Raw genomic sequence first — 13,597 nt, 5'->3', positions numbered from 1 at the left:
CTCCCACTCCCCCTGCTTGTGTTCCTGCTCTCACTCTCTCTCTGTCAAAAAAAAAAAAAAAAAAAAAAAAAAAGAAAGAGTAAATAAATAAAAGTCATATGCATAAGATATGTGTATTTTATATATACTCTATACAAAATGCATAAATATATTTTCTTACATTTACATGTAACAGTATATTTATATTTAATTTCTTACTAACATATAACCTATACACTAATGAATATTATACATCACTATATTTCTACATAATCACATATACATATTAAGCAGCATATGTTTATACACCTAATGTAATATATAGCCTCCCTATATATCTATAAACGGGGGATAGTTACAGTAACTACTTCAGATGGTTGTTATCAGGATTAAAATGAGTTCAAGGAAAGAATCCAGCAGTGCACTGGAGCCTCGCACAGGTTTGCAGACTGCTTGTTCAATTTTCAGGAATTTCGCGAACCAGTTGTTAAACAGCTATTATTTAAAATGAAATAATATAAACTTACAATTAAATAAATTAGATTATTCAAGGGGCGCCTGGGTGACTCAGTCGTTAAGCGTCTGCCTTCGGCTCCGGTCATGATCCCAGGACCCTGGGATCGAGCCCCGCAGCGGGCTCCCTGCTCGGCGGGAAGCCTGTTTCTTTCCTCTCCTACTCCCCCTGCTTGTGTTCCCTCTCTCGCTGTCTCTCTCTGTCAGATAAATAAATAAAATCTTAAAAAAAATAAATTAGATTATTTAAAAGGTGATACTCAAAACTCGTCACTTCCTGATTATTTTTACTGCATTTCACTATTCTCTACGCTCTTGAGGTCATTTACCCCTATTTGAACAGTATGGTAGAAATATTACATAATGCCGCACTACTGCATCTCTTCCAAACTCTGCGTCCCGTGACTACACGTCGGTAATTTAAAATCTGACAAGATGATGGTATGGAAACCACGGAAAATGGGCAAATGTGAGACATCAGGGCTTCCTCCCCACCCCCGAGCCCCCGCCCAAAGAACCGGTTGTTAGCCATTTATTTACCAGAGCACTTAGAATAGGTGCTTGGCACATGGTAAACGCTTTAATGAATGTTTCCATTACTATATTTACTTGCGCACCGGGTCGCGATGCAGTCTTTTTCAGTGGGTCGGAGTTAAAAACGTTTGAAGAACACAGAATTACAAAAGGACAGACACTGTGCTGAACCACACCTATTCAAATCCTCCCAATAACTCTGTGAAGCCATACTACTTATTATCCCCATTTTACAGAGGGAGAAACTGAAGCTCTGAAAGGGTACTACTCGAGCAGCGCTATCAGTTAGCTGAAGTGGATGCGAATCTTGCCACAGACCGGCTTCCGTGCTCTAGCGCACTTAATTAACGCAGTTTCCTAACTCTCACGACGCCAGCTGTAATTTCACTTCGCGGCTCGCGTAAAAGGAACGGGTTCCGCCGTGCCCGTTGCGTCTTGGGTAATGTAGTCCCCAGTGAACACGCCGGTCCAAAAAAGGAGGGGCGGAACAAAAGAAGAGTCGGTTCTGACCGCCTCGCGACGTTTGTGCGCGACTTCAGCAGCTCGAGTCGGGCCCGTTGCATGCTGGGAACGGCAGTCCGCGAGACGAACTACGTCGACACAAGATGACGGGGACTCACGTTGTACGTTCAGGTCGGGTCCGCGCCGCGCCGGAGCCTTCGCGTTCCACGATGACAGGCTCGCCACGCTGCGGGAGTCCGTAGGCATGCGCGACAGGCTTTCGGACTGACTGAGAACACAAGCTGAAGCCTTACGATTTCTGGCGGGTCTGCGCTCTCGCCGCGGCTCGGGCTGCGGCTCGGGCTGCTCACGGACCGGTCTCCTCGCCCCCCTCCTCCCCACCCGGAAAGCTAAGGTAGGCCCTGGGGCGCGGAGGACGAGGGTCCAGGCCGAGACAGTGGAGGCACGCCTGCGCTGTCCCGCCGGCGAGGGAAGGAGGGAAGTTCGCCTTCCGTGCTGCAGCCGCGTAGTCTGGGCGGCTGGTGCCGGTTGGGCTCCAGACCCACGGTTTGTCTGGAAGGGAACCGCTGTGCGGGGTCGACAGGGGGCGGGGGGGAGTGCAGGGTTCCAGATATCGGCGGAGCCTCCTTGAATGGGGTCTGGTGGTCCCAATGGGGACATGGGCTTTGAGTTAATGATGCGAGACCGGGAGCGTGGTCAGAGGGCTGTTAATGGGAGAGGGGCGTGGGTCGCATGAAAATACTGGAGGTCTGATGGGCGTGCTATATCGGGAATCGGTGGGGGCTAATGGGAGTGTTTTAGTCAACATGTTCATGGGGGCCAGGGGTGTGTTCATTGATGAATGAAGGGGTGGTAGAGTGGGCAACTAGAAAGAAGGTAGTGGGAGGCGGATGGGGGCGTGATCCCTGGGGGACTGCTGAGGTATGATATTAAGTTGACGAAGAGCGGTGGGACAGTAGTAATCCAAAGAATAATGGTGAAGCTATGGAGGGAATAAGTGAAGCCAGTGGGAGTCATGATCAAGGAACTAACGGGGGAAGTGATCAAGGAAAAGTGAATGAGAGGTAGGTGTGTTGTAGTCAAAGGGTTTTGGGGAGTCATGGCATGATAATTGAGGAATTAATGGGAACAGGGAGCAAAGAGAAGGTAATAGTAAGCTGCTGGGGTGTGATCATCAAGTGATTATTGAGGGGGCAAGGTGGGCGAACTGATGTGTGATCATCAGGGATTAACATGTGTGGTAATGAAGGGGTTACAGGGGGCTAACGGTGAGATCAGTGAGGGATCAGTTGGAGGGCTGGGTTAATGGGAGCTGATAAATCATAGTAATTGAGAGCTTAATGGGGAACTCATAGGCCATGATTCTCTACGCATTAATGGAGGTTGGTAAGGATGTAGTAATAAAGGAGTTAGTGGGGGACTAATCATTTATTAATGGGGAGTGGGGTGGGGAGAGATTAAGGGGGTGAGGAGTACCATGAGGTAGTACTAGGATAATGGGGGTGAGAGCAAGGCTGATAGGGGTGTATGAATTTAGGGGCCCTGAAGACAGCTGGGGAGATGGTCAGTGAGATGTTAATGGGGGTGAGGTGGGTGAGTGTCACGGGGCTTGATGTGTGGAGTATGGGTGGGCAGCAGTGGGAGGCCCGCAGGGTCGGTAATGGGTCATCTATAAGTGTTGGGTTTGGGGATCTGTGGTGGTGAGTGGGGCAGTCTGTGGAGTGAGCAGGGCGGGTTCTGTGGGGGTGAGCAATGAAGCCTTAGAGCTCAGTGATGGAGTCCCTCCGGCCTTGTGAGGTCAGTGGGGTCAGGGACTGGGCTCCACTTTCCCCATCTGCTGAGTGAGCTGTCCTGGGGGTTCTGGGGCGGTTTGTGTGGTTCTCACTGCCCTGCAGACATAGATGGTAGCCCACTCCCCCCAGGTACTGATACAGGGCAGCATCAGCTTACTGTTGGCAGGTCCCTGGGCAGACAGCGTGTGAGATGGGACGGACATCAAAGGACAAGCGGGATGTCTACTACCGCCTGGCCAAGGAGAATGGCTGGCGTGCCCGCAGTGCCTTCAAGCTGCTACAACTTGACGAGGAATTCCACCTCTTCCAAGGTCCCCACTTGGCGGGCGAGTCACTGGGGGATGGGGTGGGCAAAGGGAATAGACAAGTGGGCCATGTCGGCAGAGCTTCCTGTGGTAGGTGGGCTGACTTGGAGGGTCTGCGGGGCAGGGACGGGGCAGGAAGAGGGGCAGGTAACTTGGAAGGAGTTGGGCACGGATAGATGTGGGTGCTCCCCCAAGGGAAAGGGGTGAACTTTGCAGGGCTCAGGGTTGGAGAGGTGGGTACAACTGACCACTACACCTTCCTGTGTGTGCTCAGGCGTGACACGGGCAGTTGACCTGTGCGCAGCCCCGGGCAGCTGGAGCCAGGTGCTGAGCCAGAAAATTGGGTGAGTGTGGGGTCCCAGATGGGGCAGCTGGGAAGGCAGGCCAGGTCAGGGATGAGCCAGGAGTGACAACTGGGCTGACGTGGGCCATGTTGTCCACAGGGGCCAGGGTTCCGGCCATGTGGTGGCCGTGGACCTTCAGGCTATGGCTCCATTACCAGGTGTGTTACAGATCCAAGGGGACATCACCCAGGTAAGAGCGTGGTTGGGGGTGTTGGGGTGCATCCTGGGCGAGAGCCCCTCCAAACCTGGCAGCTACGGGAAGTGGAAGAGAAAGACAGAGAGAGAGTAACCAAGAGAACCCGGGAGAGTGTAACAGTGGAGAAACAGAGCCAGCCGGTCGTCATTTCAGCCAGCCAGCAGTGATGGGACTGGGTCCCCCGGAGATGGAGCCCGGTGTTAGACCAGTGAAGCCTGAGGGTTTGGCTGCCCCAGGGTTGCTGGCTCGGGCCATGGGCAGGCGGGGTTAGAGGGCTGCGGACGGGGGCGGGGGGGGGGGCCCGGGACCATTCGTCTTCCCTCTCTTCTGTAGCTGTCCACTGCCAAGGAGATCATCCAGCACTTTGAGGGCTGCCCGGCGGACCTAGTGGTGTGCGACGGGGCTCCTGACGGTAAGCAGCAGGGATCGGGAGGCCAGGCGGGAGCCCCGTGTGCATCCTTCTCTGTGGCTCCCACATCTGCTGGCTTCTTTCTCTATTTCCTTTTTTTTTGTTTTGTTTTTTTTTTAAGAGAGGTGGGGGCAGAGGGAAAGGGAGAATCTTAAGCAGGCTCCACGCCTAGCACGGGACGTGGGGCTCGATCTCAGGACCCTGAGATCATGACCTGAGCCGAAATCAAGAGTCGGACACTGAACCGACTGAGCCACCCAGGCGCCCTCTGTTGGCTTCTTTCACCACTTCAGCTACTCCCTGCCTCCCCTCTGCTCTCAGCTGTCCCCCACCTCTCCCACATCTAGCAGTTTCTCCCTGCCCCTGCTTCCCGATCTCTGCCTCTGTCCCCTCCGTCTGCGTACCCTGCCGTTTTGGTCCGGCTGCTGTCTACCCGTCCCTTTGCTCATCTCTCATCTGCAACTCTCTGTTTCTATGGTGCTGTTCATTCCTATTTTTCAGTTAACCGTTCACTCGGTGCACATTTATTGAGCACCTGTTGTGTGTCGGGCACTGTTCCACAAGTGGGGAAAACATCTGTGAATAAAATTCTACTAATCTGACCTCATAGACCTGACGTTCTAGTGGGAGCAGAGGGAAAAGAAACAAATGATGGAGCCACATAGCATGCAATGAGATGATAGGTACCATGGGGAAAATCAGTGGAAAGGAGAAGGAGACAGGGAGTATCTGTTGGAACTTTAAGTAAAGTGGGTGGGAAGGCCCCCATGACCTTAGCACAGAGACTTAAAAGAGGTAAGGGAGTAGGCCAGGGGCATATCTGGAGAACGAACAGTGCAGGCAAAGGGACCAGCCAGTGCAAAGGCCCTGAGGTGGGAGGGCGTTTGGCATGTGTGAGGACCCGCGAGGATATCAGTGTGGTTGGATCAGAGTGAGCAAGGGGGAGAGTGGTAGGATGGGAGGTCAGAGAGGTGGCGGGATGGGGGGGGCAGATCTTTGTGTGGGTCCTTGTGAGGGCCACAGTGAGTACTGTGGCCTTTTCCCTGAGATGAGAGCTCAGAACCATGAGAGGGTTGTGAGCAGAGGAGGGCCATGCCTGACTCCGCCCGTGACCGGACCCCTCTGGCTGCTGGGGGCTGTGTGAGGGGCAAGGGCGGGAGGAGGCGGCCACGGCATAGCCCAGGCGAGCGCTGGGCGGGGTGGCGGCGGCAGAGATGAGGTGAGAGGATTGATCCGGGAGATCTTGCGCAAGTACAGCCGACAGGACTTGCTAACGCTTGAACGTGGATGTGAGAAGAGAACGGAGGGTGTCAGCGGTACAGAGGGTTTTGGCTGGAACAACTGGAAGGATCAGTTGGGGGGAAGATGGTGTAAGGAGAGAGGTTTGAACAGGAAGGTCAGGAGTCTGGTCTTGGACGTGTCAGAGTCTGATCTGTGAGTCAGGCGCTTGGAGGAGCAGTCTGGGTTGGAGGTAAGAAATGATAATAATGATACTTGTGTATTAGGTTGTTTTGAAAATTGAAATGAGTGCCTAAGGGCTAGGAGCCCAGAACATGCATCCAGTTGGCAGATAGGAATTTGCACGCAGAACCTTAGTAGTAAGAGAGCCTGGGAAATGTCTGTAGCATCCCGACCTGTCTGGGACAAGGAGCTAGCCAGAACCAGATGGCCTCCCCTAACGCTGTTCCTCTTGCTGCAGTAACTGGCCTCCATGATGTTGATGAGTATATGCAGGCCCAGCTCCTCCTAGCCGTGAGTAACCTTGGCCGCCCCTGCCTCAGTTTGGACCCCTCGTGCCTGTCTCCACCTCCACCTTAGCCATTTGTCCTGCCCACAGGCTCTCAACATTGCTACACACGTGTTAAAGCCAGGAGGCTGCTTTGTAGCCAAGGTAAGCCTTGGAGAACCTGGCGAGGGGTAAAGAGGGGTCCTCCAGGGCCACCCTCACGCCTTCATCTCTGTCCCCTCGCCCTGCAGATCTTCCGAGGCCGGGATGTGACCCTGATCTATAGCCAGCTGCGCGTCTTCTTCTCCAGCGTGCTCTGTGCCAAGCCCAGAAGCAGCCGCAACTCCAGCATAGGTCAGCGGGGGTGGGAGGGCCAGGCAGGCGGACGCCGATCGCGGGGGTGCATCCTCTGCGGGGTGGAGGTAGCAGTCGTCCCTCACCCCACCTTCCACCCACAGAGGCCTTCGCTGTCTGTCAGGGTTATGACCCCCCTGAAGGCTTCCTTCCGGACCTGACCAAACCCCTGCTGGACCACTCTTACGGTGAGAGCCAGAGCCCTGGGCCCCTCCCGGGGCCGGGGGCGGGGGGAGGGGGGGAGACTCTGCCCCTTTCTGGAATTTATGTCTCAGGAGGGCCCTCAGCCCCATCCCTTGGTGGAAACTTACCCTTTATGGAACTTCTGTCCCAAGATGATCCTTAGCCCCACCCTCTGGTGGAAATTCCACCCCTGTATGGATGTTTTGTCCCAGGAGGATCTTCATCCCGGTCCTCTAATGGTTACTCTCGGATCCCGAGTCCTAGATTCTAGCCTAGGAAGACTCGGTCATGCCCTCAGGTGGATACTCCACCTCTGTGCGGGAATTTTGCCCCGAGAGAGTCTTTAGCCTGGTCCCTAGTGGGAAAAGGCACAGAGCCTGCTCTTAAGGTGAGCACACTTGAGTGAGACAGGGTTCAGGCAGCATATGGTAGAATCACAGGTGAACATAAGGTGCCGTGTGAGAAAAGCAGGGGAGGGGGATGTTCTAGAACAGGTGATCATGGAGGGCCTCCCTGAGGAGGTGATCTGAACCAAGTGAAGGATTTCCGGTGGAGGAACTGGTAGATACATGGGGAGGACTCCATACCCTTGCTGTAGAAGGAGTCCCGATTGGTCTCAGGCACCCCAGCCCTGTCCTGTCTTATGTCTCCCTGCTTGTCAGATCCAGATTTCAACCAATTGGATGGTCCTACTCGTATCATTGTGCCATTTGTGACCTGTGGGGACCTAAGCTCCTATGATTCGGACCGCAGTTACCCACTGGACGTGAGTGCCCAACCAACAGTAGGCAGGTGGGGGGGGGGGCACTGTCCTAGGTTCCCAGGTCCTCACTGTCCCCCCCACCATGTGTCCCTGCAGCTAGAGGATGGCTCAGAGTACAAGTATACTCCACCCACGCAGCCCCCCATCTCGCCACCGTACCAGGAGGCCTGCACGTTGAAGAAGAAAGGGCGGCTGGCCAAGGAGATCCGTCCCCAGGACTGCCCCATCAGCACAGTGGACACGTTGTCCCAGCCCCTGGCTGCTTCACAGCGCCACACCCTGCTGGCCTCTGAGGTCTGGAAACGTGTGGCCCGGGGCCCTCAGTGCCCTTTCTCGGAGCCCATATGATCCCCTCTCAAGTGTACCTCTTTCTGCCCCCAAATCACAAGGTCTCTGGGGCCAAAACACTCCTCGCTGCCTCCCAGTAGCTGTAAAAATCAATGGGTAAGACCCAAGTATAATGAATGGAAAAGCTTAGGCAAGTATCTGAGTCATTTTTCTTTTTCTTGGGTAGGTGGAAGACAATGAAATGAATTGTTCACCTTAACACATTCAGGTAAATTTGCCTTTTTATCTAACAGTTTGAGTAAAGGGCATCTTTAAGAAAAAGCTCAGAAAAATTTCACCTTTGGAATTTTTACATTAACTGATAAGATTTCAGTCAGCCAACCATTACTAAGTACCTGATGTCATGTGCCAGGACCTGCTTTAAGCATTTTACGGATTGAGGCATTCTGTAAACGTTTATTAAGCATGTGCTGTGTGCTGGGCATTGTTCTAGGTTGGGAGATAGAGCAAACAAAACAGGCAAATATCCTGGCCCTTTCTAGACTGAGAAAGAGGTAATGAACAAACAGCTTATGGATGCAGGCGTTTCTACACACAGCATACCCACAGGTACACTACGTGTGCATATACATATACAGTTATAGTTTGTGTTTCACTGTAAATAGCTTGAGTCAGCATATCGTGTGTATGTATACACACACACACACACACACACACACGGGTGGGGGTGGGGGTGTGTATATGTAAAGGTAATAAGGGATATGAACTTTTTTTTTTAATAAAGTAGGGTACAGAGGATCAGGAATTCCAGGGGTGGCAGTTTGCAGTTTTTTTGAAAGGGTTGTCAACGAAGGGCTCACTGAGGTAATGTTTGAGCAGAGACCTGAAGGAGATAAGGGAGAGCATGTGTGTGTTCATCTAGGGGAAGAGCATTCCACAGAGAGGGAATAGCAAATACAAAGGCCCTGCGGCAGAACCATGCGTGGTGTGTGAGGGAGCCGTCAGGGGCCAGTTTGCCCATTGCAGAGTGGGCCAAACCTCTCTGTGCTGGAGGACTTTTCATCCTCAGGAAGGCACGTCAGAGAAAGTCCCTTTCTGACAATGGCTTAGCAGGGTTTTTAGACCAAGTCTTCCATTAAAAAAAGAAGTAAAAAGTACCTTTTAAAAAATGAAATGGCGAATCACGGTGGGAAAAGATTATTTACAGACCCTAGATATAGTGTCCTTGATATTAAAAAGTTCCTATAAATCAATAGGGAAAAGAAAATAGGAGATTGGCTAACGAGCACTGAAAAGCTGCTTCTCAGGGAAATGCAAGGTAACACTAAGATGACTGGCAATACCAAGTGTCCGGAAGGGTGTGCAACAATAGGAACTCTCCTATACACTGATGGCCGCTGTGGGAAATGGTTAGGCATTGTCTAGGGCTGCACGCGAGCCAGTGCTGCTCCTAAGAAATAAGTACTAGAATTCCTCACCAGCACTGTTGGTACCCCCAGACTAGATAGGCCCAAACATCCATAACTGCAGAATGGATCGTTAAATCCTGGTATATTCACAGTGGAGAATTACACAGCAATGAGAATGAACATCCTACAGTTATTAAAAATAACACCTTCTTGTCACTCCTTAAACTGAACATGTATAAAACATATGTAGATGTTGTGTATTTTTCTGTATGTTATGGTTCACAATAGAAGTAGGGGAAAAAAGTCACAAAAATGTTAGTACCAGGGCGCCTGGGTGGCTCAGTTGGTTGAGCTTCTGCCTTCGGCTCGGTCATGATCCCAGGGTCCTGGGATCGAGCCCCATGTCGGGCTCCCTGCTCAGTGGGGAATCTGCTTCTCCCTCAGCCTGCCGCTCCCCCTGCTTGTGCTCTCTCAGTCTCTCTGTGAAATAAATTAAAAAAAAAGATCTTTTAAAAAAATGTCAGTACCTGAGTGAACAATGATTACAGTAGAAGGAAGTGGGAAAATGTATTTTTAAAACTTTCTTTGTCCTTGACTTTAGGTAGCTGGCAGTCTGATACATCTCGGAAGCTGTTTGCTGTCGGGAAAACGAGAACCTGCGTTGATGAACTGGTTTTCAAATATCTCATCAACGGGTCCTGAACATCCACGCCCCGAGTGGGAACCTGCAACGACCACCGGGAACACAGCAAGGAAACAACATCACACAATGCCTGTCTACACCGCAGAGGAGAGTCTTGAGTGAGGCCTTGCCTCCTCTCTCAAGCTTTCCAAAGGTGTCCTGATTATGTCTAGAGTTTACCCCCAAAACAGGGGATCTTAACCTGGATAGAAATCAGGGGTATCTGTGAACCTGATGGAGGAAAATATTACATCTTTATTTTCACTAATAGAACTGAAATTTCACTCATAGGACCGAAATTTAGCTTTACCCCCCAATAGGAATGCTGGCAACAAATCACAATAGTAAAAGCAGTACCAGTTAGCCAAATCCGTTACTTTTTATGTTCCAGTATGGTTTTTGCAGGCATCTTGAAATGCTGTTCACATTTGTCACTACTTTGAATTATGAAAGATCTTATAATTTGATGTACTAATAAAAAAGTCCATATATTACTTTATCCCAGTGTTGTTTCATTTTAATATATATAGTAATATTTGTTCTCATTAACATAAGATATATCACTTCATATAAATTTTAAAGTATATAACCTAATTCGATATATAGCTATTGCAGAATGATTACAATAAGTTTAGTTAACATGCATCACCTCAGTTAGAAATTTTTTCTTGTGATAGGAACTTTTAAGATCTACTCTCTTTTTTTTTACAGATTTTATCCATTTGAGAGAGCAAGGGTGCGGAGGTGGGGAGGGGCAGAGGGAGAGGCAGACTCCCTGATGAGCAGGGAGCCCGATGCAGGGCTCCATCCCAGGACCCTGGGATCATGACCTGAGCCGAAGGCAGATGTTTAACCGACTGAGCCACCCAGGCGTCCCTCCTGTATCTTTAGAAACATGTTCTCCGTGGGGCGCCTGGGCGGCTCAGTCGGTTAAGCGTCTGCCGTCGGCTCAGGTCGTGATCTCAGGGTCCTGAGGTCGAGTCCCGCATCGGGTTCCCTGCTCGGCAGGAAGCCTGCTTCTCCCTCTCCCACTCCCCCTGCTGTCTCTCTCTGTCAAATAAATAAATAAAACCTTAAAAAAAAAAAAAAAGAAACATTCTCCATCAACAACTCAGTTCAGTGATCTCAGGACCACCCACATTCCAGTTGGTGACCCTAGATGTTTCTGTACCTGACCGTGTGAACCTAGAAGTGTCCATATTGAGTCTATAATGCCTGATGTTGGCAGAGGGGCACACTATGGAATGTTAAACCAGGAGTCTTCAGAAGTATCTGCACAAAAGCCTATGTGACCACGGGGGTAGCCACACCCATTACCATGCAAATTCAACAGGTTCACACTAGAGTCTGAGGTCCCAGGAATATCCACCTAAATCTCCAGGAGTATAAACACACCGGCCTTTGGGACCCAGCGAGTATTCACATCTCAGGCTCCGTGTCCCTAATCATGTCCACCCCCATCTGTGTGACATCCGACACACGCATGTCCCTGTGATGGGAGCAGGTGCCCAATCCCCAAACTGTGTGACCCAGCGATGTCCACATCCCTGAATGTGTGGCCCCGGAAGGACCAGCCTAACCCAGGCTCAGGCTCCGGCTTCGGGAGCACCCTGTCTGGCCCCGAGTGTGGCTACCCTAGCCTTGCAACTCTAGGAACGTCCATACACCTCTAGGTGACTCCACACCAAAGTCAGGGTCCAGAGGCAGGTGTACCCCATACCATGTGTCCCCAGTTGAGCATTTACCTTAGTCTGAGTACTTCCACCCAGTCTGTGATGACAGTTTATTTTCCAGGCTGTGACCCTAGGCTTTCCATTACCCAGTCTGTGTTGGCCCCAAAATGTACACACCCCAGTCAGTTTGACCACGAGTTTGTCAGTTCTTTATTTTTTTTTAAAGAAAGATTTTATTTATTTATTTGAGAGAGAGAGAATGAGAGACAGCACAAGAGGGAAGAGGGTCAGAGGGAGAAGCAGACTCCCCGCTGAGCAGGCAGCCCGATGCGGGACTCGATCCCGGGACTCCAGGATCATGACCTGAGCCGAAGGCAGTCGCTTAACCAAATGAGCCACCCAGGCGCCCCTCTCAGTTCTTTAGACTGCGTAACAACAATGGGTGTCCCTTCCCCAGTCTGTGTGACCTCAAGGGTTACCACACCTCGGTCATGGTCACCCCAGGGGTGTCTACAACACAGATCATATCACCACAGGAGTATATGCCCTCCAGTCTGTGTGACACCTGGCATATTCAACAACAGTCTCTCTGAGCCTCCAAGTGTCCACATCGCAAAGCTTGTCACCACAGAGTTGTGAAAACTCCAGTCTGTTTGACCACAGGAAGTGCCCACCACCAAGTATGTTAGCCTGAGGCAGTGCGCACACCCCAGAGACCTCACCAATGGCCTTATGTCAGCCTTTGTCACCACAGGAGTGTCCCCCCGCTCTATGTGACCCCAGGAATCTCCAGACCCCCATGGGTGTCCTCGGGAGTGCACCCCTCATCTGTGTTACTGCAGAATCGTTCACACTCCAGTCTGTCACCATGGGCTTTCCACCTCCCCCAGTCAGTGTCCCCTAGGAGTCTCATTCCTCAGACCTTGAAATGCCACAAGTGTCCACGCCCCAGTCTGTGTAACCCCAGGAGGGCCCACAGCCAGCCTGTTTCTCCAGAAGTCTCCACACGATAGCCTGTCTGTGTAACCCCAGGATGACCAACTTTCAGTGTGACCACAAGAGAAGCCACCACCCAGTCTTCGTGTCCCCAGGGTGGCATGTCCTTAGCTGTGTGATTCCCGGAGTTTTTACACCCTCGGCTGTATGATCAAAGAAGTCTCCACGCCCCAAGCTCTGACCACCGGGGAGTCACTCCCTGGTCTGCAACTTTCAGGGAGTTTCCACACCTCAGTCTCTGTGGCCTCAAGTTCATTTGCTCCATTGCCTGCATGGCCATGGGAGGGTCCATTTCCCAGTCTGTGTGGCCCTAGGAGCAGCCAAACTCCGGTCTGTAGGATTCCAGGAGTGTCTACACCCCAGACAGTGTGAGCAAGGGAGTGTCTACACTCCAGTACAAACATGTTCTCTTCCTTGTCTCTATGACCGCAGATGAGTCCTGGCTGCGTCCACATCCCAGTGTCTCTGACTACAAGAAACCTCCACGGCCCAGCCCATGGGACCCCAGGAGCACCTACCCCACAGTCAGAGTGAGTTCGGAAGTGGCAACAGCTCAGTCTGTGTGACCACAGAAGTCTCCACACCCCAGTCTCTGCAACGACAGGGGAAGACAATGTCCCATTCAGTGTGACCAGAGGAGTGTGACCACGGGGGCACCCACCCCCCCATCTCTGTGTCTCGAGAGGCATCTCTGCTCTGGTTGGTGCGACCTCAGCAGAGTCCACACCACAAGCTGTTCGACCACACGGGTGTCCATGGCCGAGCCCATGACAATCCAGGAGTACCCGTGCCACACCCATTTGACCAGAGTAGCATCTAGTGCCCAGTTTGTGCATCTTCAGCGATGGCCTTGGTCTAGACTGAGACCCCAGGCGTGTCCAGACTCTGGGATTTGTGACTGAGGGTGTCCAAAGTGGAGCCTGTATAAAACCAGAAGGTACCAGCTCATAGTCCGTGTGGCCCCAGGAGTGTCCATATCCCAAACGAG

At 51.7% G+C, this 13,597-nt stretch overlaps 1 protein-coding gene and 1 long non-coding RNA gene across 5 annotated transcripts in view; one reads left to right on the top strand and one right to left on the bottom strand.

Annotated features, from left to right (window-relative positions):
* Positions 1-1,600: 1,600 nt before the first annotated feature.
* Positions 1,601-10,439, top strand: FTSJ1 (FtsJ RNA 2'-O-methyltransferase 1). Of its 4 annotated transcripts, none has more exons than XM_073901847.1 (13): positions 1,601-1,882; positions 3,411-3,592; positions 3,861-3,930; positions 4,030-4,120; positions 4,460-4,538; positions 6,235-6,287; positions 6,373-6,426; positions 6,513-6,615; positions 6,720-6,803; positions 7,461-7,564; positions 7,658-7,855; positions 8,076-8,117; positions 9,860-10,439. In XM_073901847.1, exons 2-12 carry the CDS (start codon positions 3,472-3,474, stop codon positions 8,106-8,108), a joined length of 990 nt encoding a protein of 329 aa, XP_073757948.1. In that variant the 5' UTR covers positions 1,601-1,882; positions 3,411-3,471; the 3' UTR covers positions 8,109-8,117; positions 9,860-10,439. The 4 variants fall into 4 exon arrangements, with proteins under 4 accessions (XP_073757948.1, XP_025713553.1, XP_025713554.1 ...); XM_025857768.2 differs by having other exon boundaries at positions 1,602-1,882; positions 3,448-3,592; XM_025857769.2 differs by having other exon boundaries at positions 1,602-1,882; positions 3,434-3,592; positions 7,467-7,564.
* LOC141374266 (uncharacterized) overlaps positions 9,680-13,597 on the bottom strand; it is a 32,384-nt gene continuing 28,466 nt past the window's right edge. The window contains exons 2-3 of the long non-coding RNA XR_012381010.1: positions 13,128-13,201; positions 9,680-9,738 (exon numbers count right to left, since the gene is read on the bottom strand). This is a non-coding gene — a long non-coding RNA (uncharacterized lncRNA). The remainder of the gene's footprint in view (positions 9,739-13,127; positions 13,202-13,597) is intronic.

The sequence above is a fragment of the Callorhinus ursinus genome, unplaced genomic scaffold (genome assembly GCF_003265705.2).
Source record: "Callorhinus ursinus isolate GAN/ISIS: 27379988/994484 unplaced genomic scaffold, GSC_fseal_2.0 scaffold16, whole genome shotgun sequence".
Taxonomy (NCBI): Eukaryota; Metazoa; Chordata; class Mammalia; order Carnivora; family Otariidae; genus Callorhinus; species Callorhinus ursinus.
The sequence above is the reverse complement of the archived record's forward strand: the minus strand, read 5'-3'. Positions and strand labels throughout refer to the sequence as shown.